General features: G+C 48.4%; 1 protein-coding gene across 1 annotated transcript in view; it reads right to left on the bottom strand.

Moving 5' to 3' along the window:
- Positions 1 to 25,751, bottom strand: part of LOC143989522 (uncharacterized) — a 68,559-nt gene that overhangs the window by 24,544 nt on the left and 18,264 nt on the right. The window contains exon 8 of the mRNA XM_077489657.1: positions 22,237 to 23,503. Within this exon, the coding sequence (XP_077345783.1) occupies positions 22,237 to 23,503 (1,267 nt within the window). The remainder of the gene's footprint in view (positions 1 to 22,236; positions 23,504 to 25,751) is intronic.

The following is a 25,751-nucleotide window of genomic DNA, read 5'->3' as shown; positions in this document are numbered from 1 at the left end:
TCAGCTACACTAACCCCTTAGGGGCCCCAAAATCCTTCAGCCTCAGTACCTCCTCTACTTCCCTCAGAGTCCTCAGTATTTTCCTCTCTCTGACACAAATGATGGAACATATTCTTCATGGCAGGCTGGGGAATGTTTTCTTCCTCCTGACCAGCAATGTAAGGGGCTCTACGCTCCATACACCTGACCCCTGAGCCCCATCATTGTGTTGCCTGAATAGATTGCCCATTTGCTGCCTATGTAGTGTAATAATTGCCCTTTGTAGGCCGTGTATGGTCATCATCTTGTCTATTTATTATCAGTGCTGTTTGTCGAGAGGACCATAGTACTAGAATTTATCTCCAAAACAAAGAAAATATTCCGGCCCCGTAAATGGGGAAATGTTCTGCCCCTGAAGGGGTTAATCTAGGTCTTCACACTATATATGTGTGTATCGTTATCTGCTGGAGATAAAAGACATCACAGTGACTATGGAGGAAGAGGACGGACATGACGGGGGTTACTGGGTGTAAATAGAAAATAAGATCTTATTACCTCTTTAGGTGCCACTTCAACAACGTCTCCTCTCTACTTCCTCCCGTCTCACCTCTCACCCGGAACTTCCTGTCTGTACCTGACATCACTTCCTGTAGAGACTACCTGGGTAGAAGTGAGATCACCATCTTGTGGAGCTCAGAAGAACTGCAGCCCAGAAAAAGTCTTCACTCCCACCAAGGGTAAGGTGACCAGATTTTTAAAGCGCGAGTCCGCCGGGAGTCCGCCGTTTTTTTTTTTTTTTTTAAAGCCAGCAGCTACAAATACTGCAGCTGCTGACTTTTAAAATAAGGACACTTACCCGCCCAGCGCGCCCGCGATGTCGGCACCCGAAGCCAATCTCTCGATCGTCTCTCGGGCGCTGCCGCCGCCATCTTGGGTATGGGAATCAGGAAGTGGAGCCTTTCGGCTTAATTTCCCGGTTCCCTACTGCGCATGCGCGAGTTGCGCTGCGCAATAAGGATGGTCCCGCTGCCTCTGGGATCCGTGTGTTTCCCAGCAGGCAGCGGGGGACTTTCGGAAAGGGGCGTAATCTACGCCCCCTTTCCGCAGATAGCTATGCCGGAAGTGGGTGCAGATACCTGTACTGTACAGGTATCTGCACCCCCCTCCCACCTGAAAGGTGCCAATTGTGGCGCCGGAGGGGGGGAGGATTCCAATGAGCGGAAGGTCCACTTTAGGGTGGACCTCTGCTTTAAAATGAAATCCGGGGACATATTTTTTTTTTTTACTAGTAATGGCGGCAATCAGTGACTCTTTGCTCGTCGCCCTGCCTCACAGCTTGTGAAGTCTTACTCTCCGGGCCCCCGGCTACTACTGGGTTAGGAGCGGAGGAAGCTCACTCCGCCAGAGAAGGCAAGGAGATAAGCAGGTAGGAAGCTGGCCGGGACTCGAGCCAAGGCAAAAGAACATGGACCCGATACTGAAAAAAATATTCCCTCTGCTCCGACCAGCACATGATCATTAGAAAGGGGCACAGATAATGTAAAAAAATACATCCCCTTAAGCTAGTAGGAGCAGCGGAGCGGGGGGGTGTAATTCAGAATTTTTATTAATTTTTTTTTATGTTTTTGAAATTGCCCAGCCTCTGTTCAAATCCAATCTGGGGACAAAACCGGGGGCAGACTTGGTCTGGGGACAGTGTCCTCAATCCGAGGACTGTCCCTGGAAACCGGGGATGTCTGGTCACCCTAACCAAGGGGGATAGAGATATATGACTGTCTAGTCCAGCCTTTCTCAGCCAGGGTTCCTCTGAAGGTTTCTAGGGGTTTCCTGAGCAATTAACAATTTATCTCTCTCATTAACCACTTCCCACACCCCCACCCCCCCACCCCCATTGCAAGGGTGGTCCGGTGCCATCTTGTCTGAATGCAGAGGCCCAGCAACTGAAGAACCCCAGGGGAGGACTCTTCAGGAGAATGCTGTGTGCAAGGCTAGCTTCTCTGAAGGAGCCTGGAGGCTTAGTTGAAGGACGCAACCTGGATCATCACACATATGGTATCACCGCATCGGCTGAGAGAACCTGGTACCGTATGTTAGCTCTTTAAATTTATCTACATCCCTCAGTAACGCTCAAGTGTACCTCACAAGTCTCTGGCAGAGACTTTGTCGAGCACCCCACCGGCTGCTAGGCCTAGTGAGAGGAGGTCTATCTGGGGGTTGTTAAATCCAGTTGTGAAACGGTTGCTATTCTCTGGATTTTCCTCTAAAGACTTCCAATTTTTTGCAATACAACAGACTCTGTTTTTGTTCTAAATAAAAAAACTCAACAGAAGATTCAGTGTCAGTTTCTACATTCTTTGGGCCATCTATTACGGGAATCCCAAGACGGAGAAGCAAACAACGAGGTAACGGTAAGCCCAAATAAAACCAGCAGCTCCTTCAGGGGTCAGTGCTACATGATTATTATTTATTTTACTTTTTATTTTTACACTGTCCTTTTAAAAAAAAATGGGGTCACTTTTAAGGAATGTAAACATCCCTTGTAATAGAAAAAAGAATGACAGGAGCTCTTTCATGTGAGATCTGGGGTCAAAAAGACCTCAGATCAAGATGTGGGCCCCATGGTGGTCCTACACATTCCCTAGTCTACATTCAACTAGTCTAGGAATTCAAATTCAATTTGACCCTGTTTCCAGCCAGGGGGACCCCCCTTTCTCTTTCACACTTCCTCTCTGTTTCTGGGCCTCTTGCCCACCGCTCTACTCCATACCTACCACCCCCCTTCCTCCCCACTGTCGTGTGTGTTTTTTTTTTGGTGTTTTTATTTTTTGTTGTTTGTTTTCCTCTTCCCCGTTCTGCGGATAACTCCGCTCCTCCTTGTCTGCCTTAGCCCCTGGGTCTCAAACTCGGGAATAGCGCACCGACCCCCGGCCCTGGCTGGCGGGTCGGTGTCAGTTTATAATCTATACCCTCATAATATACATTATATATACATTATGTACTTTTATGTGAACTTCTTTCTTATGTTTTATGTCCATTTCCCCTGCGTGGGAATTTGTTATCTGGTTTTCCCTTTTTTCATATCCCAATAAAAATATTGTACTGGAAAAAGACCTCAGATCTCACATTTACACTTAAATGCAATAAAATAAATAAATTTCTTTAAAAAAAAAGAAAAAATAATTTCCCCTTTAAGATGATTGGGCTGACGTGACGTTTGACATTGCTTCCCTCATCCAATGGTTTGGAGCTGAGTGGGGGCCACCTTTCCCTCACTCATCTCCAGGCCTCTGATGGGGAAAGGATTGGATCATCTCTGCCGCTACCAGCGACGAACCAAAGCGTGGCGGGACGACCACCGCCAATAAAAGTGATCTCGCAGTGAATCTGCCACTGAGACCACTTTTATCTGAAAGAGGACCACCAGCCAGTGCGGAAAATACCGGGGTTATGGTAACAATCTGCTGCAATAACCCCTGAATTCTACATCAAAGTACCAATGTACAGCTATGGCGGTTTGCGGTAAGTGGTTAAAAAAAGGGGTATTTGTATTGTCCTGGCATTTTCAGGCCTCAAAAAATGAGGTACGCCATCAGTACATCAGGATTGATCAATTTTTAGATATATCTCATAGTTTGTAGCAGGGGAGGCTCCAGGCCAATTTTTTGGGGGGTGCTATGGTGGTGCTTAAGGAACAAGTGTGGGAGCTACTTGTGGTGCGCAAAACCTATAGTGCACACGAGGGCGTGGCCACGATGGGTGTGCCCAGCAAGTGGATGTTTCTTCATGGTCTATGGCTTGTAATGTAACACTGTAACATTAAAATAAGCCCAGCTGGTGCAAGAAATTAAAACCCCCAGCTTGTGTCAAGTTCAGCAATAACCCCCAGCACAGCAAAATAACTAACTCACAGTACCTCCCAATCAACCCATAGTAGGACACAGAAATTAACCCCTAGCACAGTACAGTAATTAAATTAAGTGATAGATAATCGTTTTCTTTGGGAGATACATGAATACCAAGATATTTAAATTCAGATACCCAAGCTATAGGGACCAAGTGCAATGCTTGAGCCTGAGCCCCATCATCAATAGCCATGACATTGGATTTCTCCCAATTGACTTGTAGACCTGAAAAATTAACAAAGGTGCACAGAATCTCAAATACCGCTTCTAAGGATGATCCCGGATCCTCTAAAAAGAGGAGCATATCATCCACATATATGGCAGTACATTCTCGAAAACCTCCCACCTCAAGAGCTTTCACCTCTGTAGATGTTCGCAAAGTAATAACTATGGGTTCAATGGCGAGAGGAAATAGGGCTGGGGAGAGTGGACACCCCTGATGCGTCCCCCTACCCATCAAAAACTGCGCAGAGACTGACATGCCTATCTTTATTGTCACATTGGGTCTACTATAGAGCAGGGAGATCCAGGTGAGAAACATTTCCAAACCTCATGTACCATAAGACCGTGGACATATAATGCCAGTCCATGGAATCTAAGGACTTGGCCATGTCTAGGGACACTATCACCATGGCCCCAGGATTGGTATGGTCAATTTGTAAGTGTGCAAATAGCCTGCGAAAATTGGTGTCTGTAGATTTCTTGGGGAATGAAGCCCTTTGATCTATGTCTATCAGTGTGGTGATTACCTTCGATAATCCTGTGGCCAAAATTTTCGTTAGGATCTTGAGATCCTGATTGAGAAGAGCTATTGGTCTATAAGAGGAGCAGCTCAAGGGGTCCTTGCCCGGTTTAGGCAGCAGAACCACCTGAGCCTCCATGAGAGAATCTGGAAGAAGCTTATTTTCTAAGCAGAAGTGAAACAGAGTCCTAAGTCTTGGGACAATAGCTTCTAGATGCAATCTATACCACTCTATGAAGAACCTGTCAGGACCTGGGGATTTGTGGGGAGGGAATGATCTGATGGTAGTTCCAATTTCCTTCTCTGTGATCTCTACCTCTAAGCTGTTTTTGTCTGTCTCAGAGAGCACTGCAATTCTTAGGGAGGAAAGTAAGGATTCCAAGCCCTGTTCATTATAAGCCGGGATAGACGCAAAAAGTGCTCTATAATCTACAAAAGTGTCTAGAATGCCTTTTGGGTCAGTTAGCAAGGTTCCCTGGAAATTGGTAATGCAAGGGATATTAGTCTGAACTCTCTGTTCTGCAACCAGAATAGCCAGCAATTTCCAGTTTTTATCTCCTTGTTCAAAAAGGGATTCTACCCTCCTCATCCAAGAGGTGTGTGTCAGTTCAGTGAAATCCAACGACAGAAGATGGCGTTCTTCCAACAGTTCATCATATGTAACATCTGACAGGTTGCATGAGGCAGCTCACATGTTCTCCCTTTATCCTGAAGTTCCTGTGACAAGACATTAAATTCTTTACGTGCTTGCTGATATATACTAACTTCGCATACAGGCCTTAAAGGCATCCACAACTATAGGCAAGGAAGCCGATTGCAGGGTGTCCTCCCAGTAGCCAGAAAAAGATGGTGCCACCTGGGAGGCCACTGATTCCACCTCTAACCAACCTGGGTTCAACCGTCATGCACCCCCTCTGACCTGTAAATGTAGACCAATATGTACTGATAAAGGTGTGTGATCTGACAAGCCCCCTGCAAGATAATTAGCTCCCCTCTCCAACTGCATCATTGAAACATTTGCGAAAGCTAGATCAATCCGTGAGGAAGACCTATGTGTTTTAGATAAATGTGGAAAAACTCCTGGTGGTAGGATTCTTCCATTGCCACAACTCCGTTGAAGAAGCTGTCTCCGCCCTACTGACGTAGCTCTCTTTGAGTTATAGGAGTCCAGGGTGGCGCTCAAAATGGCATTAGAATTGCCCGCTACAATGAGAGGCAAATTCATGAAGGGAGCCAACTTACTCAATAAGTCATACAGCACCTGTATATGAAATGGGGGAGGTACATAAACATTAACCAGCACCATTTTATACATATATATATGTCAGATACAACAATCGCATACTGCCCCCCTGGATCTGTTATGACCTTATGAACAGTACAGGGGACAGCTTTACTGAGCAAAATAGCCACCCCCCTGGTGTACGTGGAGTACCAGGGGCGCCCTAAAGTCAAAACCCTATTGCCATCTGAATGTGTCTCCTGTAAGAAGACTATATGGGCTTAAGTGGCTTCAGATATTGGAACATCAGGGCTCGGTGGAATTTATCGTTTAAGCCTCTAACTTTCCAAGACATCAAATTAAACGTGGTTCCCACTATAGTAATACATTTTAGAAATATACATTGAATAACCTAACATTACTAGAGATTCAAGCTACCAGTGACCATTTAAGGCCTCAGGTAGTTTACGGCTCACATGTGGCCAAAGGTGTAGTATGAAACATTGCACAGACCAACCCACAATTATTCCCAGTCCCATGTAACTCCCTGCTGCTTTGTAAAACATTGGAACAAATACATGCAGCATAGTCTCGAAACTTGTTAAAAAATTATCAAAAAATGTGGTCGAAAAAATAGGTCTAAAACATTATAGAAAATGAAAACCTAAAAAATAGGCCTCTGGTAATAGAAAAAAGATATGTTCCTGTGTAATCTCCATTCCGTGCCACAGAGAAGGAGTAAAAGCACGCCCCCCCACACACACATATTTCCAGGAGTGATGGTATCTCTGTATTCCAATAATAATAAAAAAAAAAACAACTCCAGCAGTAAAATAACAGTGCAGGTGCCCTCCGGGAAGTTCTGGTCCTGCAAGTTACACATTCAAGGAGGATTCTAAAGATGGGGAGTTAAAGTGTACTGTTAGCCCCCAATAGGAATGCCATCATCAACCCCGCAGATATCAGGATCCCCCAAACCTTCTAAACAAACGAGACCCCAGCCTCTGGCTCAAAGGGTATTGATCCACTCACTGGCCTCAGGCGTATCAAAGAATCAGACCGTGCCCCTGTGGGAGATTCGCAGCTGGCTGGGATAAAGCATGCTATACTTGATGTTTTTGTCCTGAAGTCAACTTCTCACTTCATTGAAGGATCTGTGGCGTATTTGAACACACTTGGTGTTTTCATATGGCAATTCAGGATGCTTTCGTGCCTTTACCAAAATCATATCCCTATCCCAGAAATTCAGGAGCCAGACCAGGAATGGTCTGGGAGGTGCACCCTCTGGGCATTTCCCAGTAGGCACCCTGTGCACCCTTTCAACAATGTACGTAGGCAGCATATCAGGCAGATTCAGCAGTTGTTTGAACAGGGTTTCAGCAAATATTGCAGGACACAGGCCTTTTGCTCCTTCCGGCAGGCCCACTATGCAAATGTTATTCCCTCTCTGCTTGTTTTCGGCATCATCCACTTTATTTACGAGGGAACTCACCAGCGATTGCAGCTTTGCATTTTGAGAGGTGTGTGAGCCCTGCTGGTCCTCCTCCGTGCCAATCTGGTCCTCAGCTTCTGTAATCCTCCCCCTCATTTTGTCCAGATCATGGCAGATTAGGGTGCATTCTGATGCCAAATGATCTATGCGGACCATCATAATTGCTTTAAAGTCCTCTATGGCTGCCAGAATCAGTTTTGTGATTGTGTCTGGAGCCACCTTTAGTAATGCAGGAGAGAGAGAAGCATCCTGTGCTTCGGGGTGGGGGGGGGGGGTCATGGCCAAAGGGGACGCTGACATTCCCGGGCTCTGTGCCTTCCCCTGCCCACTCCGTGGTCAGCTTGCGCCCCACCCCTTCCCTGAGTGCTGGGATTTTGAGTCTTTGGAGCTCTTTCCTCTGCCTTTTGCGTCCATCCTGCTTCACATCCTGGCCACGCTCCACCATATAGAGCATGGTTAGGGTGATATATAGAGACAGGTTAGGGTGATATACAGAGCCAGGTTAAGGAGGTATATAGTGCCAGGTTGGGGTGATATATAGAGACAGGCTGGCGTGGTATATAGAGTCAGGTTAGGGTGGTATACAGAGCCAGGTTAGGCTGGTATATAAAGATAGGTTAGGGTGGTATACACAGCAAGGTTAAGGTGATATAGGGTTAGGGTGGTATACAGAGCCAGGTTAGGGTGGTATACAGAGCCAGGTTAGGATGGTATGCAGAGCCAGGTTAGGGTCGTATATAGAACCAGATTAGGGTGGTATACAGTGCCAGGGTAGGGTAGTATACAGTGCGAAGTTAGGGTGGTATATAGAGCATGGTTAGGGTGGTACACAGAGCCGGGTTAGGGTGGTATATAGAGACAGGTTAGGATGGTATACACAGCCAGGTTGAGTTAGTATACACAGCCAGGATAGGGTGGTATATAGAGCCAGGATAGGGTGGTATATAGAGCCAGTTTAGGGTGATATATAATGCCAGGTTAGGATGGTATAAAGAGCAAGGTTAGGGCGGTATACAGAGCCAAGTTATGGTGGTATACACAGCCAGGTTAGGGTGGTATATCGAGCCAGGTTATGTGATACAGAGAGAGGATAGGGTGGTATACAGAGCCAGGTTAGGGAGGTGTACAATACCAGGTTAGGGTGGTATATAGAGACAGGTTAGGGTGGTATATAGTGCCAGGTTAGGCTGGTATATACCGCCAGGTTAGGGTGCTATATAGAGCCAGGTTAGGGTGGTATACAGTGCCAGGTTAGGGAGGTATTCAGTGCCTGGTTACTGTGATATATAGAGCCAGGTTAGGGTGGTATACAGAGCCAGGTTAGGGTGGTATATATATCCAGGTTAGATTCTTATACAGTGCCAGGTTAGGGTGGTATATAGTGCCAGGTTAGGCTGGTATATAGAGCCAGGTTAGGGTGCTATATAGAGCCAGGTTAGGGTGGTATACAGTGCCAGGTTAGGGAGGTATTCAGTGCCTGGTTACTGCGATATACAGAGCCAGGTTAGGGTGGTATATAGTGCCAAGTAAGGGTGGTATACAGAGCTAGGTTAGGGTGGTATATATATCCAGGTTAGGGTCTTATACAGTGCCAAGTTATGTTGGTATACAGTGCCAGGTTATGGTGGTATATAGTGCAAGATTAGGGTGGTATACAGTGCAAGATTAGGGTGGTATAGAGAGACAGGTTATGGTGGTATACAGTTCCAGGTTAGGGTGGTATACAGAGCCAGGTTATGTTGGCATACAGAGCCAGGTTAGGGTGGTATATAGTGTCAGGTTAGGGTGGTATACAGAGCCAGGTTAGGGTGGAATTCAGTGCCTGGTTACCGTGGTATATAGAGCCAGGTTAGGGTGGTAATACAGAGCCAGGTTAGGGTGGTAATACAGAGCCAGGTTAGGGTGGTATATAGAGCCAGGTTAGGGTGATATACAGTGCCAGGTTATGGTGGTATACAGAGCCAGGTTAGGGTGGTATTCAGTGCCTGGTTACTGCTATTCCAGTAAGCCCCACGCCCGCAGACCCCATCAACAAGCTGCTTTGGAGGGCCGCTACCCCAAAGCACCCTCCCAACGTTGGGGGCATGTGGCCTGGTACGGTTCAGGAGGCGGGGCACTCTCTCGCCCCCCCTCTTTTCCTGCGGCCTGCCAGGTTGACCTGAAGGGCCTGGTATGGAATTTGAGGGGACCCCACACATTTTTTTTTTTACATTTTGGTTCGGGGTTCCCCTATGGGGGAATCCCATGCCGTTTTTATCAATGAACTTTTATGTGTATTGCTGGACCAACAATTCATTATAGCCACGAGTAGTTTTAAATGACATTTTTCCTTTAGAAATGTCATTTTGCTGTCAGACTGTTCTAAACATGGGAAACATGCTCCACTTTACAGGCATACTATAGACATCCCCCAGGTATGACATTTAAATGAATATTACACTTTGATTGTTTCACTTTAAACATTAGTAAAATCACTGCTCCCGAAAAATGTCCGTTTTTAAAACTTTTTTTGCATTGATACATGTCCCCTGGGGCAGGACCCAGGTCCCCAAACACTTTTTATGTGCAAGCCTTTAAAATGAGCACTTTTGATTTTTCATGTTCGTTTCCCATAGACTTGAATGGTGTTTGCGCGTTTGAACAAATGTTTTGCCTGTTCGCATGTTCTGGTGAGAACCAAACAAGAGGGGAGGGGTGTTCGGCCCATCCTTACTGTCAGGTATTTGTATGAAACCATGGCTGGATCTAGGGGGGTGCTCAGGTTGGCTGCTCCCCCCCAGATTTCTGTTGTGCCTCCCCAAGGCCAGTCCCCCCCTGGACAAAGTACCTAGCTGACTGGGTTCCTTCCCCCATTTCCACATTCGGGGCTGCAATACGAGTGGGGAGTCTGGTGCACATCACACAGAACACCTAGATTGGGACTACATATACACAGTTTTTACACACAGATCCTACTCCCAGGAGATGAGCAGTCCTTGGAGGAGGTAGAGGCCAGTAATCAAACTGTGTACAGTCCCAATGTAAGAGCGATCCTGTGTGTGGGGAGGGGGGGAAGGTGAGCTTATAGGTGAGGGAACACAACGTGGGGGGGGGGGGGGAACAATAATTTGCGCTTGGGCTGAAAAGGGAGAGATTGGTGGCTATGTGTGCTGGAAAGCAAGGTAATTTGGGGGAGCATATTTGCTAGAAGGGGGGCTATGTTTTAGGAGGGGGGATTTGGGGGTGATATGTGCTAGGAAGGGGGATATTTGCTAAGAGGGGGGATTGGGGGATAAATGCTTGGAGAGATTGGGGGGTATGTGCTATAAGAGCAATTGGAAGGATATGTTTTAGGAGGGGAGAGTGGAGTGATATGTGCTAGAAGAGGGGATTAGGGGATGTGTTTTAGGAGGGGAGATTTGGGGGGATATATGTGCTAGGAGGGGGGATGAGGGGTATGTGCAAGAAGGGGTATATGTGCTAGGAAGGGGGATGGGGGTTGTGCCGGAGAGGAGGCTATTTGCTAGGAGGGGGGATTGGGGGATATATATGCTTGGAGGGGAGATTGGGGGGTATGTGCTAGGAGGGGAATACGTGCTAGGAGAGGGGATTTGGTGGGAGATGTGCTAGGAGGAGGGATTTGGGCGATATGGATATGTGCTAAGGAGGGGGGTGGGGGTTGTGCTTGAAAGGGAGATTGGGGGTTAGTTAGGGCTAGGAGGGGTATGTGGTAGGAGAGGGGATTTGGGGGGATATGTACTAGGAGGGTGATTTGGGGGGGGGGGGGGAATATGTGCTGGGACTGGGGGGATATGTGCTAAAAAAAAAGGGGAGCTGGGGGTATGTGCTAGGAGTGGGGATAAGTGCTAGGAAGCGGAATTGGTGGGGATATGTGTGAGGAGGGGGATATGTGCTAGAAGGGTAGATTGGGGTATGTGCTAGCAGGGGAGGTATTTGCAAGGAGGGGGTTTAGGGGATACATGCTAGGATGCGGGATGGGACTTTTTTCTAGGAGGGGGTAGGGGATTTGAGCTACAGGGAGAATTTGTGTTAGGAGGAAATTTGGGTTGAAAGCAGAGGACTGGGGAAGATTTGTGCTAGGAGGGGGAATTTGGGTGGAGAGGGGATTTGTGTTGGGAAGAGTACTCTCATAACCGAGCGTACGCTCTTCTTTAAACGAATAGCCTCTACACTGCCCGACAACTGTTGACTTTATCCTCTGCAGTGTTGACCCCCTATAGACTGCCCTATTAACCTCACATTCTCTGCCCCCGTTTTTTTTTTCCTGCACCCCCACATCAGACAGACTAGAACTGGCCCTGTATGAAACCTTGCCTTACCTTCGCAGGAAACTAAAGGGTCACATTTGTGGAAAATGTGTGACAAGCATTTGTCCAGCCATGACAAATTCTGGATATATTTTAACAAAGCGATTTCCTGTGATTATCATCTCCATGTAGTGGCCATAATGTGGTCTTTTTATTAAAATACATCCATCATTAAAAAAAACAACACAGTATTATGGCCCCTAGATGAAGCCAATGATCATAGGAAATCATTGAAATAAAATAATGCCAAAGCAGCCCTTTGTCTCCACCCCCACCCACCTCCTAGCACCTAGAAACAGTAGACAGTCAGCCCCCCATCCAGAAACAGTAGAGAGTCAGCCCCCCATCCAGAAACAATAGATAGGCAGCCACCCTATCCAGCAACAGTAGACAGGCAGCCGCTGTCAGGAAAGGCTTGCCAGAAGACGAGATGGTTCCTGCAGGCTAACGTCTGTTCCCCAAACTTCTCTTAGAAAAGGCTGTGTTAAAGATGCGCCAGAATGTAAATAGATATGTGTATGTGCACATTAGTGTGCGCAGCGCATCCTATGACAGATGAGGGTGCTAAATGGCTTATATAAACTGGATCAGTACCCAGGATCAGTGCTGTCTTGTCCACAGCGTTCCTGTGATTGTCCTGTTCCGTTTATCTGCATCTGCTTCCAGTTACCTACCCGGTTTATTCTGACTGCTCCTGCTCTCCACCTATCCCGACCCCGGCTTGTACCTGGACCACTCTCCAGTCTCTGCTTCTGTACTTCATCTGACCGCACTGTGTATGACCTGGCTTGTCTGACTCTGGAACATAAACAGTCTATAAGGAGCTACCTAGCTGCAAACATCTGTCCATCTGCCATTGGGGGACCTGCTCTTCTGCTGACTCGGTCCAAGTACCAGCTTGTTCCAGTATTCAAGACATCCGCTGTTATCTGGCATACCACTCAACCAGAAGCCCAGCAGCTAGCATGACTACCAGCACTTGTGCGACTCTGCACTCCTGCGCCACCTGTCTGCTCTATCAGGGGCCCCCCGAGTCAGAGGTGTAAGAGAGGCCTTCCTCTGCATATCAGGCTCTTCCTATCAGGTACGTGATAGCCACCCAGCAACAGTAGATAGGCAGCCCTTCTCCTTTCCATCCAGGAACAATAGGTAGGCAGCCCCCCCTCTCCATCCTGCAACATTAAATAGGCAGCCCCCCATCCAGTATCAATAGATACGCAGCCCCCCTCTATCTAGAAACAGTAGATAGGCAGCCTCCCTCCTCTCCATCCAGCAACAGTAGGTAGGCAGCCTCCCTCCTCTACATCTAGCAACAGTAGGTAGGCAGCCCCCCTCTCCATCCAGCAACAGTACAGTAGGTAAGCAACCCCCCTCCACCCAGCAACAGTAGATAGGCAGCACCCTCCTCTCCATCCAGCTACAGTAGGTAAGCAGCCCCCCCTTCATCCAGCAACAGTACAGTAGGCAGGCAGACCCCCCCTCCATCCGGCAACATTAGATAGGCAGCACCCTCCGCTCCATCCAGCAACAGTACAGTAGGCAGGCAGACCCCCCTCCATCCAGCAACATTAGATAGGCAGCACCCTCCCCTCCATCCAGCAACAGTAGATAGGCAGCCACCTCCAGCAACAAAATGACTAATAAACTGTGTACATTGATCAGTACGACTGAGCAGTGCAGCCCAGCTCTCACTTGCAGCTGCTACTGGCACATGAAAATGCAGTCATAGCTAGATAGAGCTATAGGGAGAGGCAGATTGCAGGTGATATCACTCCGCCAGGTCTCCTTCAGGCTGCAGCCATCGCAACCGAAGCTGCTTTGGAATATGCGGCCGCTGGCTCACTCCATTGAGCTTATTGGAGCTAACTTGACATGTTTGGAGGGAGAAAAATGCTGACTATGACTCTTATGCCGCTTACACAGGACCGGTTTTGCCGTCGGAATAAACTCTGCATGTTTTTCTGATGGAGTTCCACTCAAGCTGTCTTGCATACACAAAGTCACACCAAAGTCCGACCGCCAAGAACGCAGTGACGTACAACGCGTACGACGGGACTAGAAAACGGAAGTTCAATAGCTTCCGTCTCGTACTTGCTTCAGAGCATGCGTCATTTTTGGTACGTCGGAACAGCATGCAGACGAGCGGTTTTCCCGTTAGGAATTGGTTGTGTCGGAAAAATATAGAACATGTTCCCTTATCTCTAGGTCCGTCAGAATTTGAGACGTAAAAAGTCCGATGGGGCATACACATGGTCGAAATATACAATGAAAAGCTCTCCTCTGACTTTTTCTGTCGGAAATTCCGCTTGTGTACGGGGCATCAGAACACCATCCCTACAGCCAAGCATGGAGGTGGAAATAAGATGCTTTGGGGCTGTTTCTCTGCTAAGGTAGAGGTATAGGCCAACTTTGCCGCATTGAGGGGCCATGTATTGTAAAATCTTGCTTGAGAACCTTCTTCCCTCAGCCAGAACATTGAAGTTGGGTCATGGATGGGTCTTCCAGCATGACAATGACCCAAAACATACCGCCAAGGCAACAAAGAGGTACCTCAAGAAGGAGCACATTAAGGTCATGGAGTGACCTAGTCAGTCTCCAGACCTTAATCTTATAGAAAATGTTTGGAGGGAGCTGAAACTTTGAGTTGCCAAGAGACAGCCGATAAACCTTACGGATTTAGAGAAGCTCTTTAAAGAAGGGTGGACCAAAATCTCTCCTGAGATGTGTGCAAACCTGGTCACCAACTACAAGAAACACCTTACCTTGGTGCTTGCCTACAAGGGTTTCTCCACCAAGTCATGTTTTGCCTGGGGATCAAATACTTATTTTACTCAATGAACTGCAACTTAATTTATAGCATTTGTATCATGTGTTTTTTCTGGATTTTTGGTGGATATTCTGTCTCTATCATTTAAAATACACCTATGATAAAAAAAATGATAGACCCTTCATTTCTTTGTAAGTGGGCAACCTTACAAAATCTGCAGGGATCAAATCATTATTTTCCCCACTGTATATGTTTATGATCTTTTAACAACTGGATTAAACAGCGTTTTTTTGAGTAAACTGTTGTGTATATTACTCGTCCCTACATTATTGACAGTCATTCTTTCTTGTGGGGTTGAATTTATCCATATTTAGATGTTTTATGAGCAGGGCCCTCCTAGTCCTTCTGTATTGACCTATATGGTATTTGTAGATTTTAGTTTATTAAAAAAATCATACAAACATACAACATAATAAAAACATATTTACATATATACATAATAAATAATATTAAGAATTAAGCTGTTTTTGTTTATTTACTATATACATTATATATAAATAACTTTATACAGCATAGGAACAGAAAATGGCTTTTTTTGCTAAAAGAAAAAAAAAAAACCATAAACAAAACTAAATATACAAACCAAGACATATTTTCATATAAATATCATGATTATCCTAACTTCAACCTAAACAAACACTCAGGCTAAGAAACGATTACACATTTAACCCATGCATGCAGCCTTATTTCAAAAATCTGATCATAACATAATCTAGGGGACAGAAAGAAAAGCGACACACCCAGAGACTGACAGATTGAAGCTACAGGAACCCTGGCCGTCACCTGTCCTTCTCAAGACTCCGAATCCTCCCAACCTTACCCAGAATGTTGTGCACCACCACGTCGACAGGAAGGACTTTTTTTCTCTTATATTCTCCCGACCGACACAGCTTATCTCTGTAACTAAATGGGTTTGTTAGCCTGCCACTAGGAGAACTAGTCAAAATTTTGTAACACAATCCACAGAGCTTTCAGTACCGCCCCGGGGGGTGGACCCCGTGCTAACAACCCTCCCTGCTGGCCCAGCAGACTCAGTTTTTATTTTGCCTAGTGAAGGGGAATGACCTAAGAACCCTGCAGGCCCTTTGGTGCATTTTTTTGATGCAGGATTTTTACTTTTGCACAAGATGAAAGATCCTGGGATCTTCTATCAACTGCCGGCTGGGTGACAGGATGGTTAAGTTATCCTTGTAGTCCCCCCAGTCCAGCCATCGAGCGTGTGCAGGTCGCAGCTAAGGCTCGGCAGGCCACGACATACCTCAGCTCCAGAGGTGGTCGGTGAGCTTCAATGCTCGGGGGTATACATATGACTGGGCTACTGATGTCTGGATCACAGTATACCGGGCCAGCAGCCACCCTGTAACTGCGCAGGAGTGGGTCTGTGATGGAATGTCTCCCAGCTCTTCAGGACTGGTAAGTACGGTTCCCCCTCCCTCGGGGGGTTGAGCAGCTGGGCATTCCCTGGGAGGTCGATTCGTGGGGCCACCTCACCTCCTCCTCTTCTCTCCCACGTCCCTATCTTCCCTCCTTCCCCCCCCCCGGGGATCACTGGGTCTCTCACATGTGGGGGGTCTGTGCGGCTAGCGATGGTCCTGGTCCCTGTGTGGGGGGTCCCAAAAGGTGTCTGTGGGGGTATTCTTGCTGGTTTAGGGCAGTGCTGTTTGATGATTTTTCCTGTCACCGCATGGCGCTGTCCGGCGGCCATTTTGACTGAGGGCAGAGCAGGTTCCATTTGTGAGCCTCAGCGGCCATTTTTGGGAGATTTTCCTATTAGTTGCATTGGCAGCCATGTTTTGAAGCCCGAGCGCTCTTTTCACCGCAGTTCTCTTGTGACAGCATTACATGTGCTCTCACATGCTGTTTCCACTGTGTATACAGGACGCTGGATGGCCATTTCCTGAACACTGGTGCAAGCTCTGCAGATCGTTTCACCGCTATTTTCTACAGCTGCTGCCGACACAGTTTCCTCACTCTGCACTTGGGTAACCTCCTGGGGACTACATCACAGAACGCCCCAGGGTGGTGAGTCTGCCGCTAGGAACCCCCCTCCCCCCCAGGCGGTGGCAGCAGGAGGGTGGGACCTTCACTGTCCTAAGTCCCCTTGCAGATGGCAGACAGGGTAGGGTCAGTATGGCTTCAGAAACTGGTGTTTCTTCCCCCGAAATCCAGGTTATTGCAAAAGGGTCACCTGCGGATAGCGCTGTGCCCATGGACACAGTGACGGCGGTCCTTAACTCTTTTGTTGCTAAAATAGAGGCGGTGCGTGGAAGGAAAGGTGCACATAAAAGGCCCCTGCCCCCCGTCCTCTGGGGAGAGCTCTGAGGCAGACTCGGGCCCTGCTGCGGCTGGTGACCCCTGCTCTGACCTATCAGACGAGGCTGACCAGGACCAGTCGGACAGCGAGGATAATTCCCCGTTCGGATCTGGGCACGACAAAGCGCTTATTGGAGCACTTATCACAGCTGTGCGTGATACCCTGAAGATCCAGGAGCCAGCGGATCCCTCTGCTGATGTATCGGTCCCTTTTGGGTCCCACAAGACAGCACGTTCACCTAAGGTGTTCCCGTATTTGACTTATTTTGACAAGTTCATCTACAGGGAAAGGGGTCGGCCGCAAAAGACCTTTTCGGTCCCCAAAAACATGGCGGTGCGTTACCCCTTTGAGGAAAGCCTTCTCAAGAAATGTTCGGCTCCTCTGGTCGTGGACCCCCCAGTATCTAGGTTAAAAAAAGTAACCATGATCCCGGTTGAGGGGACTCCTGCATTCAAGGATCCCACAGATAGGAAGGCCGAGGCGGTGGCTCATTCCTTGTTTACGGTTGTGGGGTCAGCTGTGTGACCTGTACTGGCATCCGCACTGGTGTCACAGACACTGACTGAGCGGGCAAAACTTTTGCACCGCGAATTGGGAGAGCAAAAGGTCTCCCCTGTCTGCGTAGAACTAGCAGACCAACTAGTGCAAGGCCTCAAGTACGTTTGTGACGTGGCCCTGGATACTCCCCCCCCGTTATCCAGGGCTTCAGTGTCAGCTGTGGTGCTGAGGCACCTGATTTGGCTAAAATGCTGGTCTGCTGACCAGGCATCCAAGAAAGCCCTGACGGATCTTCCCTTCCTTGGCGACCGGCTCTTTGGAGCTTTATTGGATGACATTATTAAAAATGCCACGGGTGGTAAGAGTACACTACTCCCACAGGCCAGGAAGGCTAAGGAGCCACGTCGCAGGCAAGGGCCCTCTTTTTCCGCTCACAAGCGGCTTTTTCGTCTGCCTGGTGCTTCGACAAAACGCTCCCATCCCAACAGGATGCCCACGGACGGTTAAAAGCGTCCCTGGGACCTCCCGGTTATCCAAACAATGGGTCTGCGACCTGATTTCCACAGCCTACAAGATAGAGTTTCTCTCTTGGCCGCTGAACAGATTCTTCCCCTCCAGCATACCCGTATCCCCGATTCGCCGGGAGGCCCTGTTAGGGGCGGTGAGGGACTTGCTGAATCAGGGGGTGATTTTACCAGTTCCAGAATCGGAATGCTTCCAGGGGTTCTACTCAAATCTGTTTGTGGTTCCCAAGAAGGAACAGGTACGTCCAATCTTGGACTTAAAAGCCCTCAATCACTTTGTAAAAGTGCCGAGGTTCAGAATGGAATCAGTTCGCTCAGTAGTCGCTGCACTCCATCAAGGGGACTCAATGGTGTCCTTGGACATCCAGGATGCGTACCAGCACATACCCATATGCCTTCGGCATCAAAAATTTCTGCGTTTGGCAGTCGGGGAAGCCCACTACCAGTTTGTGGCTCTTCCCTTTGGCCTGACATCAGCTCCCCCGAGTCTTTACCAAAGTACTGGCTCCAGTATTGGCGTTGCTGCGACAATGCGGGATCGCGATCGTGGGTTACCTAGACGATCTCCTCCTGAGAGCATCTTCCGCCTCAGAATTAGAGGAGGATGTGGCTATCACCATGCAGACTCTGTGAGAATTTGGGTGGCTGTTAAATCTAAAGAAGTCGGTGATTGTACCGACCCAGCGTCTGGAGTACCTGGGTTTACCATTGGACTCCAGGGAAGCGAGGGTCTTTCTCCCCTCAGACAAATTGCAGACTCTCAGATCTGCGGTCAAACTACTGATGAACCGCAAGTAGTCATCGCTCCTCTTTAGCATGCGAGTACTGGGGCTCATGGTAGCCTCCTTCGAGGCAGTACCTTATGCTCAGTTCCACACCAGAGTCCTGCAGAAGGAGATTTTGACAAAATGGGACAAATCTCCGTTGTCCCTGGATCGACAGATCCAGGTGAGCCAGCCAGCCAGGGACTCTCTGATCTGGTGATTGAGGTCCCCGGTGATTCAGTCCAGAAAATCATTCCTTCCTCTGAAATGGACGGTGATTACTACGGACGCCAGTCTATCAGGCTGGGGTGGAGTGATGGAGATTCAGTCGGCTCAGGGCCTCTGGTCGACGGACGAATCCAAGTTGCCGATCAATCTGCTCGAATTGAGAGCGATCAGGCTGTGCCTCCACACATGGTCGACGTGTCTTCAAGGCCGTCCGATCAGGATACAGTCAGACAACGCCACGGCGGTGGCGTACATAAATCACCAAGAGGGAACAAGAAGCTCAGCCGCTGCTCAGGAGGTCACTCTCATACTTCGGTGGGCAGAGCGACACGTTCCTGCCCTGACGGCCATTTACATCCCGGGGGTGGAAAATTGGCAGGTTGACTATCGAGACAGATGCTGGACCCAGGAGAATGGACATTGCATCCGGAGATATTCAGGCTGTTGTGCCTGAAATGGGGCACACCAGATGGGGATCTATTGGCCTCCCGCCTCAATCGGAAGGTGCCGAGATTCGCTCCAGGACAAGAGATCCATGGGCAGATGCGTAAGACGCACTGGTGGCTCCGTGGGATCAGTACCAGCTGATCTACGCCTTTCCTCCGCTAAAACTGTTGCCACGTCTGCTGCGCAGAGTGGAAGTCGAGGGGATCCCAGTAATCCTGGTGGCCCCAGCAGTCCTGGTACGCAGACCTTGTGCGTCTGGTGGCAGACGCTCCCTGGCGACTGCCGCTGCGAGAGGACCTCCTGTCTCAAGGTCCAATCTTTCACCCTGCTTTACCATCGCTGGCTTTAACGGCCTGGCTATTGAGAGCCAGGTGCTGAGGAACCGGGGTCTGTCGGACTCGGTGATCCCGACTATGTTAAGGGCGTGAAAATCTTCTTCACGGAAGATATATCATCGTACCTGGAAGGCCTACATCTCCATGTGTGAGGAGAAAGGGTGGCATCCGTGCTCCTTTTCTATATGCAGGATCCTGCTGTTTCTTCAGCAAGGTGTAGAGTAGAAGTTGGCGTTGAGCACCATTAAGGGGCAAATTTCAGCTCTGGCTGTCTTTTCAGCGACCCCTGGTGTCTCATTCATTAGTGAGTACCTTTGTTCAGGGGGTACGACATGTAGCCCCTCCGGTGCGCCCACCGTTACCTCCGTGGGATTTGAACCTGGCGTTGTCTGCGCTTCAAAAGCCGCCGTTTGAGAATATCAGGGAGATTCCCTTGTTGACCCTTTCACAGAAGGTGGTTTTCCTAGTGGCCATAACATCGGCCAGGAGGGTTTCGGTGTTGGTGGCCTTGTCCTGCAAGTCGCCTTATCTGGTCATCCACAGGGATAAGGTGGTGTTGCGTCTGCAACCGTCCTTTCTAGCTAAGGTGGCCTCGGCCTTTCATATTAATGAGGACATTGTATTACCATCGTTGTGCCCTAAGCCGAAGCACCCCAAAGAGGTGGCCCTTCACGCTCTCGACGTGGTTAGGGCTCTAAAAGTGTATTTGTCTGCCACAGCTCCCTTTCGGAAGTCAGACTCGCTGTTTGTTTTTGGTGGCTGGTCCAAAGAAGGGTATGGCGGTCTCGCCTGCCACCATTTCCAGGTGGATCAGACAGATTGTAGTACAAGCCTACGCCTTGAAGGGGCAGGTGCCCCCCTTTCCGGTCACTGCCCACTCTACAAGGGCAATCGGAACGTCTTGGGACGTCCGACACCAATCGTTTGTCGCTCAGGTGTGTAAGGTGGCCACCTGGTCGTCTGTCCATATGTTTACCAAGTTCTACAAGGTAGACGTCAGTGCATCGGCTGATGTCTGTTTTGGCCGCAAAGTTTTTTGCAGGCGGCTGTGTAGTTGCAATTGAATTTTTTTCCTGTTTTTTTTATAAAAACGCAGTAGTTTGTAAATGCACTGTTGCATTACTTCTGCATAAAGTTTGCGGTGTTGGGGATCTCTCCTGTTGAGGATACCCGGTTATATGGCGGTGTGTTTTTTCGGTACATTGCTGTTTTTTGTGGGTTTAGTTTCACTAGTTCCCACTTGCCATGGTGGATGAAGTTTTAACGCTGTTTTTTCTTTTCCCACCCCTCGTTTGGCACTGCTTGGGGACGTCCCATTTAGTTACAGAGAGGAGCTGTGTCGGTCGGTGAATATAAGAGAAAATAGGATTTTTGTACTCACCGTAAAATCCTTTTCTCTGTAATTCACCGACCGACACAGCACCCGCTCCCCCTTTCCTCTACGTTATACTGCTTGTTGACGTACTGAGTCTGCTGGGGCAGCAGGGAGGGTCTAGTTCTCCTAGTGGCAGGCTAGCAAACCCATTTAGTTACAGAGAGGAGCTGTGTCGGTCGGTGAATTACAGAGAAAAGGATTTTACGGTGAGTACAAAACCCTAGTTTTCCAAATGGAAACCTGGCACCCGCGCATTCCACGTGAAGTAACGGACTACTAAATCAACTAGAAAACGGGTCTCAAAATCGAAATCCCTGCAAGTCTCGAAAGCCCCGTAACTTCAGTCTAAACACACCCTCAGGCTAAGAAACGCTTACACACTTAACCCATGCATGCAGCCTCTTTTCAAAAATCTGATCATAACAAAATCTACGGGATGTGAAAGGACAGAAAGAAAAGCCACACGCCCAGAAACTGACAGATTTCAGCTACAGGAACCTGACATTCCTCCACTCCTTTGTCAAGGCCCCCGGCCGTCACCTGTCCTCGGGATTCCGAATCTTCCCAACCTCACCCAGAATGTTGTGCACCACCACCTCGACAGGAAGGACTTTTTTCCGAAATGGAAACCTGGCAGCGCGCATTCCACGTGAAGTAACGGACTACTAAGTCAACTAGAAAAGCATCTCAAAATCGAAATCCCTGCGAGTCTCAAAAGCCCCGTACGACGGGGCTTTTGAGACTCGCAGGGGGTAATTGTACTGTTCTCATTATATTGTAAAGTGATGCATAAACCATTGGCGCTATAGAAATCCTATATAATAAAAATATTTCTTTTTGATGCAAATTTCAAACCCTTCTCCAATACTTTCCTCTTTCCTCCTTAGTCAATTGTGCATCGCTGAGATTGAATATGCCTTCTCCAATTATTCTCTTTTTCCTTTGCTTCTTTGTCCCCACATCCTCTCCTCTTATGGGGTTTCTTCTTTGAATCCTCGATCTTTTATTAATTTATTCATTTTATTTTCACAAGTTGTCCTAAATCACGGTGTTAATCCAGAGTTGGTATAAAGGCAACACATTTGTATTACGACAAGCACGGGTTTACCTTATCACTTTATTATAACACTTCATCCATGTCTTTGGTGATCTCTGTTCTCCTTATGAACTGTTTCTTACACGATGAAGGTCAGCCATGGAGAATATCTGAGGTGGACAGGACAGGACAGGAAAGTGGCTTCTCTTCTACGTGCAATCTCTGATGTATGTAAAGATTGGACAAATCTGAAAAACAATTCCCGCACTCAGCACAGGAATACGGCTTCTCTCCCATGTGAGATAACTGATGTGTGTAAAGATTGGACATATCTGAAAAACATTTCCCGCACTCAGGACAGGAATACGGCTTCTCTCCCATATGAGATCGCTGATGTGTGTAAAGATTGGACATATCTGAAAAACGTTTCCCGCACTCGGGACAGGAATACAGCTTCTCCCCCATGTGAGATCTCTGATGCGTGTAAAGATTGGACATATCTGAAAAACGTTTCCCGCACTCGGGACAGGAATACGGCTTCTCTCCTGTGTGAGATCTCTGATGTGTGTAAAGATTGGACATTTCTGAAAAACATTTGCCGCACTCAGGACAGGAATACGGCTTCTCTCCCGTGTGAGTTCTCTGATGTGTAACCAGATCTGATTTTTGTGCAAAACATTTCCCGCACTCAGAACAGGAATGCGACTTCTCCCCCGCGTGCAATCTCTGATGCCTGTTAAGATGTGACTTATGTGAAAAACATTTCCCGCACTCAGGACAGGTATATGGCTTTTCCCCCGTGTGAGATCTCTGATGCGCCTCAAGTACAGATTTTCGAATAAAACATTTCCCGCACTCAATACAGAAATATGGCTTATCACCCGTGTGCAATCTTTGATGTCTGATAAGATTGGACTTCTCTGAAAAACATTTCCCGCACTCAGAACAGGAAAGTGGCTTCTCCCCCGTGTGCAATCTATGATGGCCGTAAAGATGTGACTTCTGTGAAAAACATTTCCCACACTCAAGACAGGAATAAGGCTTTTCCCCTGTGTGAGATCTCTGATGCGTGACAACATGTGATTTTCGCATGAAACATTTCCCACACTCAGGACAGGAATACGGCTTCTCACCAGTGTGCAATTTTTGATGTCTGTTAAGACTGGACTTCAATGAAAAACATTTCCCGCACTCAGAACAAGACAGTGACTTCTCACCTGCATGAGACCTTTTAAGCACATTGAGACCGGATTTAAAGTGGAAACTCTCCCAGTACTCAGTACAGGAAAAGCTCTTATCTGTTGGAAGGACGGCACCGTCCCTCACAGTCTGAGGTTCCTCAGGATAAGAGGAATACGATGGTCCATCTACACTGTGTGGTGCCGGATGGACATTTGAGGTAGTCGGGTTTTCTCCTGGACTATACTGTGTGATGTCCTCATCTTCTACTTTACAGTCTGGAGACAAAGTGAGACAATCCTCTGAGGTTTTCCTCATCTCCCGTCCATCTACTAAAATAGAAATACAAAGATTATTACTAGACATGAGCTGATTGGTTCCCCTAAACCAGGACTCCGCCCACATCAGGCAGCTTTGTCTCTGAGGATCTTACAATTCCCCCCTCAAGGTAACTAGTAAATGGGTCCTCTGATCTCCTACCAGATCATTTCTTTATTCATGGACCTTAGTCAGAGAGTGAGGAAACAACGAGAACTGTCTTTTATAGGAGTGACAGTGATGAGGGGATTATAGGACGAGTGTCCCCACCCCCCTCTATCACTCATTGTCACAGGGCTGAGCCCCACCAGAGGTCAGAGAGTGAGGATGGGGGGAGAACAACCAAGATGAAGACTGGACTGATCCCGAAGACCCACATCATTGGGTTACTGACTCCTCCCTCATTATCACGTTCTGTTAAAGGTTCCAAATGTATCAACAAGTACACAGACATATCCCTCCACCTGGCACAGCCAGCAAACAACAGAGCAAGTAACTAGAGATGCACCGAAATTTCGGCCGCCAAAACATATCGGCCGAAAATGCCCTTTTCGGCAATTTGCCGAAAGAGAAAAACGGCCGATAATGGAGCCGAAAATGGGGCGGGGCCAGGGTAGGGGGCGGGGCTCCGCCCCCCGCCCCTGTGTGCGCCCATCATGAAGAGCTATATCATGCTATAGTGCAGGCGAGCCGTCTCCGTCGCCTGTTTGATCACAGCAGGGGAACATCACAGCTTTCAGTTCAATAGCTGTGTGTTCCCGGCCGCGCGCCATCACGTACAGCCCCTCCCCCTTGTCAGGGCACTTTGATAGACAGATCACCCGTAGGATTGGACGGATGATCTGTCTATCAAAGTGCCCTGACAAGGGGGAGGGGCTGTACGTGACGGCGCGCGGCCGGGAACATACAGCTATTGAACTGAAAGCTGTGATGTTCCCGCGCTGTGATCAAACAGGCGACGGAGGCGACTCTCCTCCTCTTCTCTCTTCTGTTTTCTCTTCACAGGTTAGCTGCTATGAGGAGACACACACTGGCTGCTATGAGGGGAGACACACACTGGCTGCTATGAGGGGAGACACACACTGGCTGCTATGAGGGGAGACACACACTGGCTGCCATGAGGGGAGACACTGGCTGCATTGTATCAATTGTATCATGTGTGCAATTTCTGACCATCTCCTGTACCACGTCTGCAGTCTGACCATCTCCTGTACCACGTTTTCAGTCTCTGACCATCTCCTGTACCACGTCCGCAGTCTCTGACCATCTCCTGTACCACGTCCCCAGTCTCTGACCATCTCCTGTACCACGTCCCCAGTCTCTGACCATCTCCTGTACCACGTCCCCAGTCTCTGGGCATCTCCTGTACCACGTCCCCAGTCTCTGACCATCTCCTGTACCACGTCCGCAGTCTCTGACCATCTCCTGTACCACGTCCGCAGTCTCTGACCATCTCCTGTACCACGTCCGCAGTCTCTGACCATCTCCTGTACCACGTCTGCAGTCTCTGACCATCTCCTGTACCACGTCTGCAGTCTCTGACCATCTCCTGTACCACGTCTGCAGTCTCTGACCATCTCCTGTACCACGTCTGCAGTCTCTGACCATCTCCTGTACCACGTCTGCAGTCTCTGACCATCTCTTGTACCATGGCCCCAGTCTCTGACCATCTCCTGTACCATGTCCCCAGTCTCTGACCATCTCCTGTACCATGTCCCCAGTCTCTGACCATCTCCTGTACCATGTCCGCAGTCTCTGACCATCTCCTGTACCATGTCCCCAGTCTCTGACCATCTCCTGTACCATGTCCCCAGTCTCTGACCATCTCCTGTACCATGTCCCCAGTCTCTGACCATCTCCTGTACCATGTCCCCAGTCTCTGACCATCTCCTGTACCATGTCCCCAGTCTCTGACCATCTCCTGTACCACGTCTGCAGTCTCTGACCATCTCCTGTACCATGTCCCCAGTCTCTGACTATCTCCTGTACCATGTCCCCAGTCTCTGACCATCTCCTGTACCATGTCTCCAGTCTCTGACCATCTCCTGTACCATGTCCCCAGTCTCTGACCATCTCCTGTACCATGTCCCCAGTCTCTGACCATCTCCTGTACCATGTCCCCAGTCTCTGACCATCTCCTGTACCATGTCCCCAGTCTCTGACCACCTCCTGTATAAAAATATTTTTTAAAAACAGTCATTTTCGGTATCGGTGCTGTTTCGGTATCGGTTTTCGGCCTAGTGTATTTTTCATTTTCGGTAT

Source organism: Lithobates pipiens, unplaced genomic scaffold, assembly GCF_037356315.1.
Source record: "Lithobates pipiens isolate NorthernLeopardFrog02 unplaced genomic scaffold, aLitPip1_a1.2 Scaffold_18, whole genome shotgun sequence".
NCBI classification, from domain to species: domain Eukaryota; kingdom Metazoa; phylum Chordata; class Amphibia; order Anura; family Ranidae; genus Lithobates; species Lithobates pipiens.
Note: the sequence above shows the minus strand (reverse complement) of the source record. Positions and strands in the feature narration are given on the sequence as shown.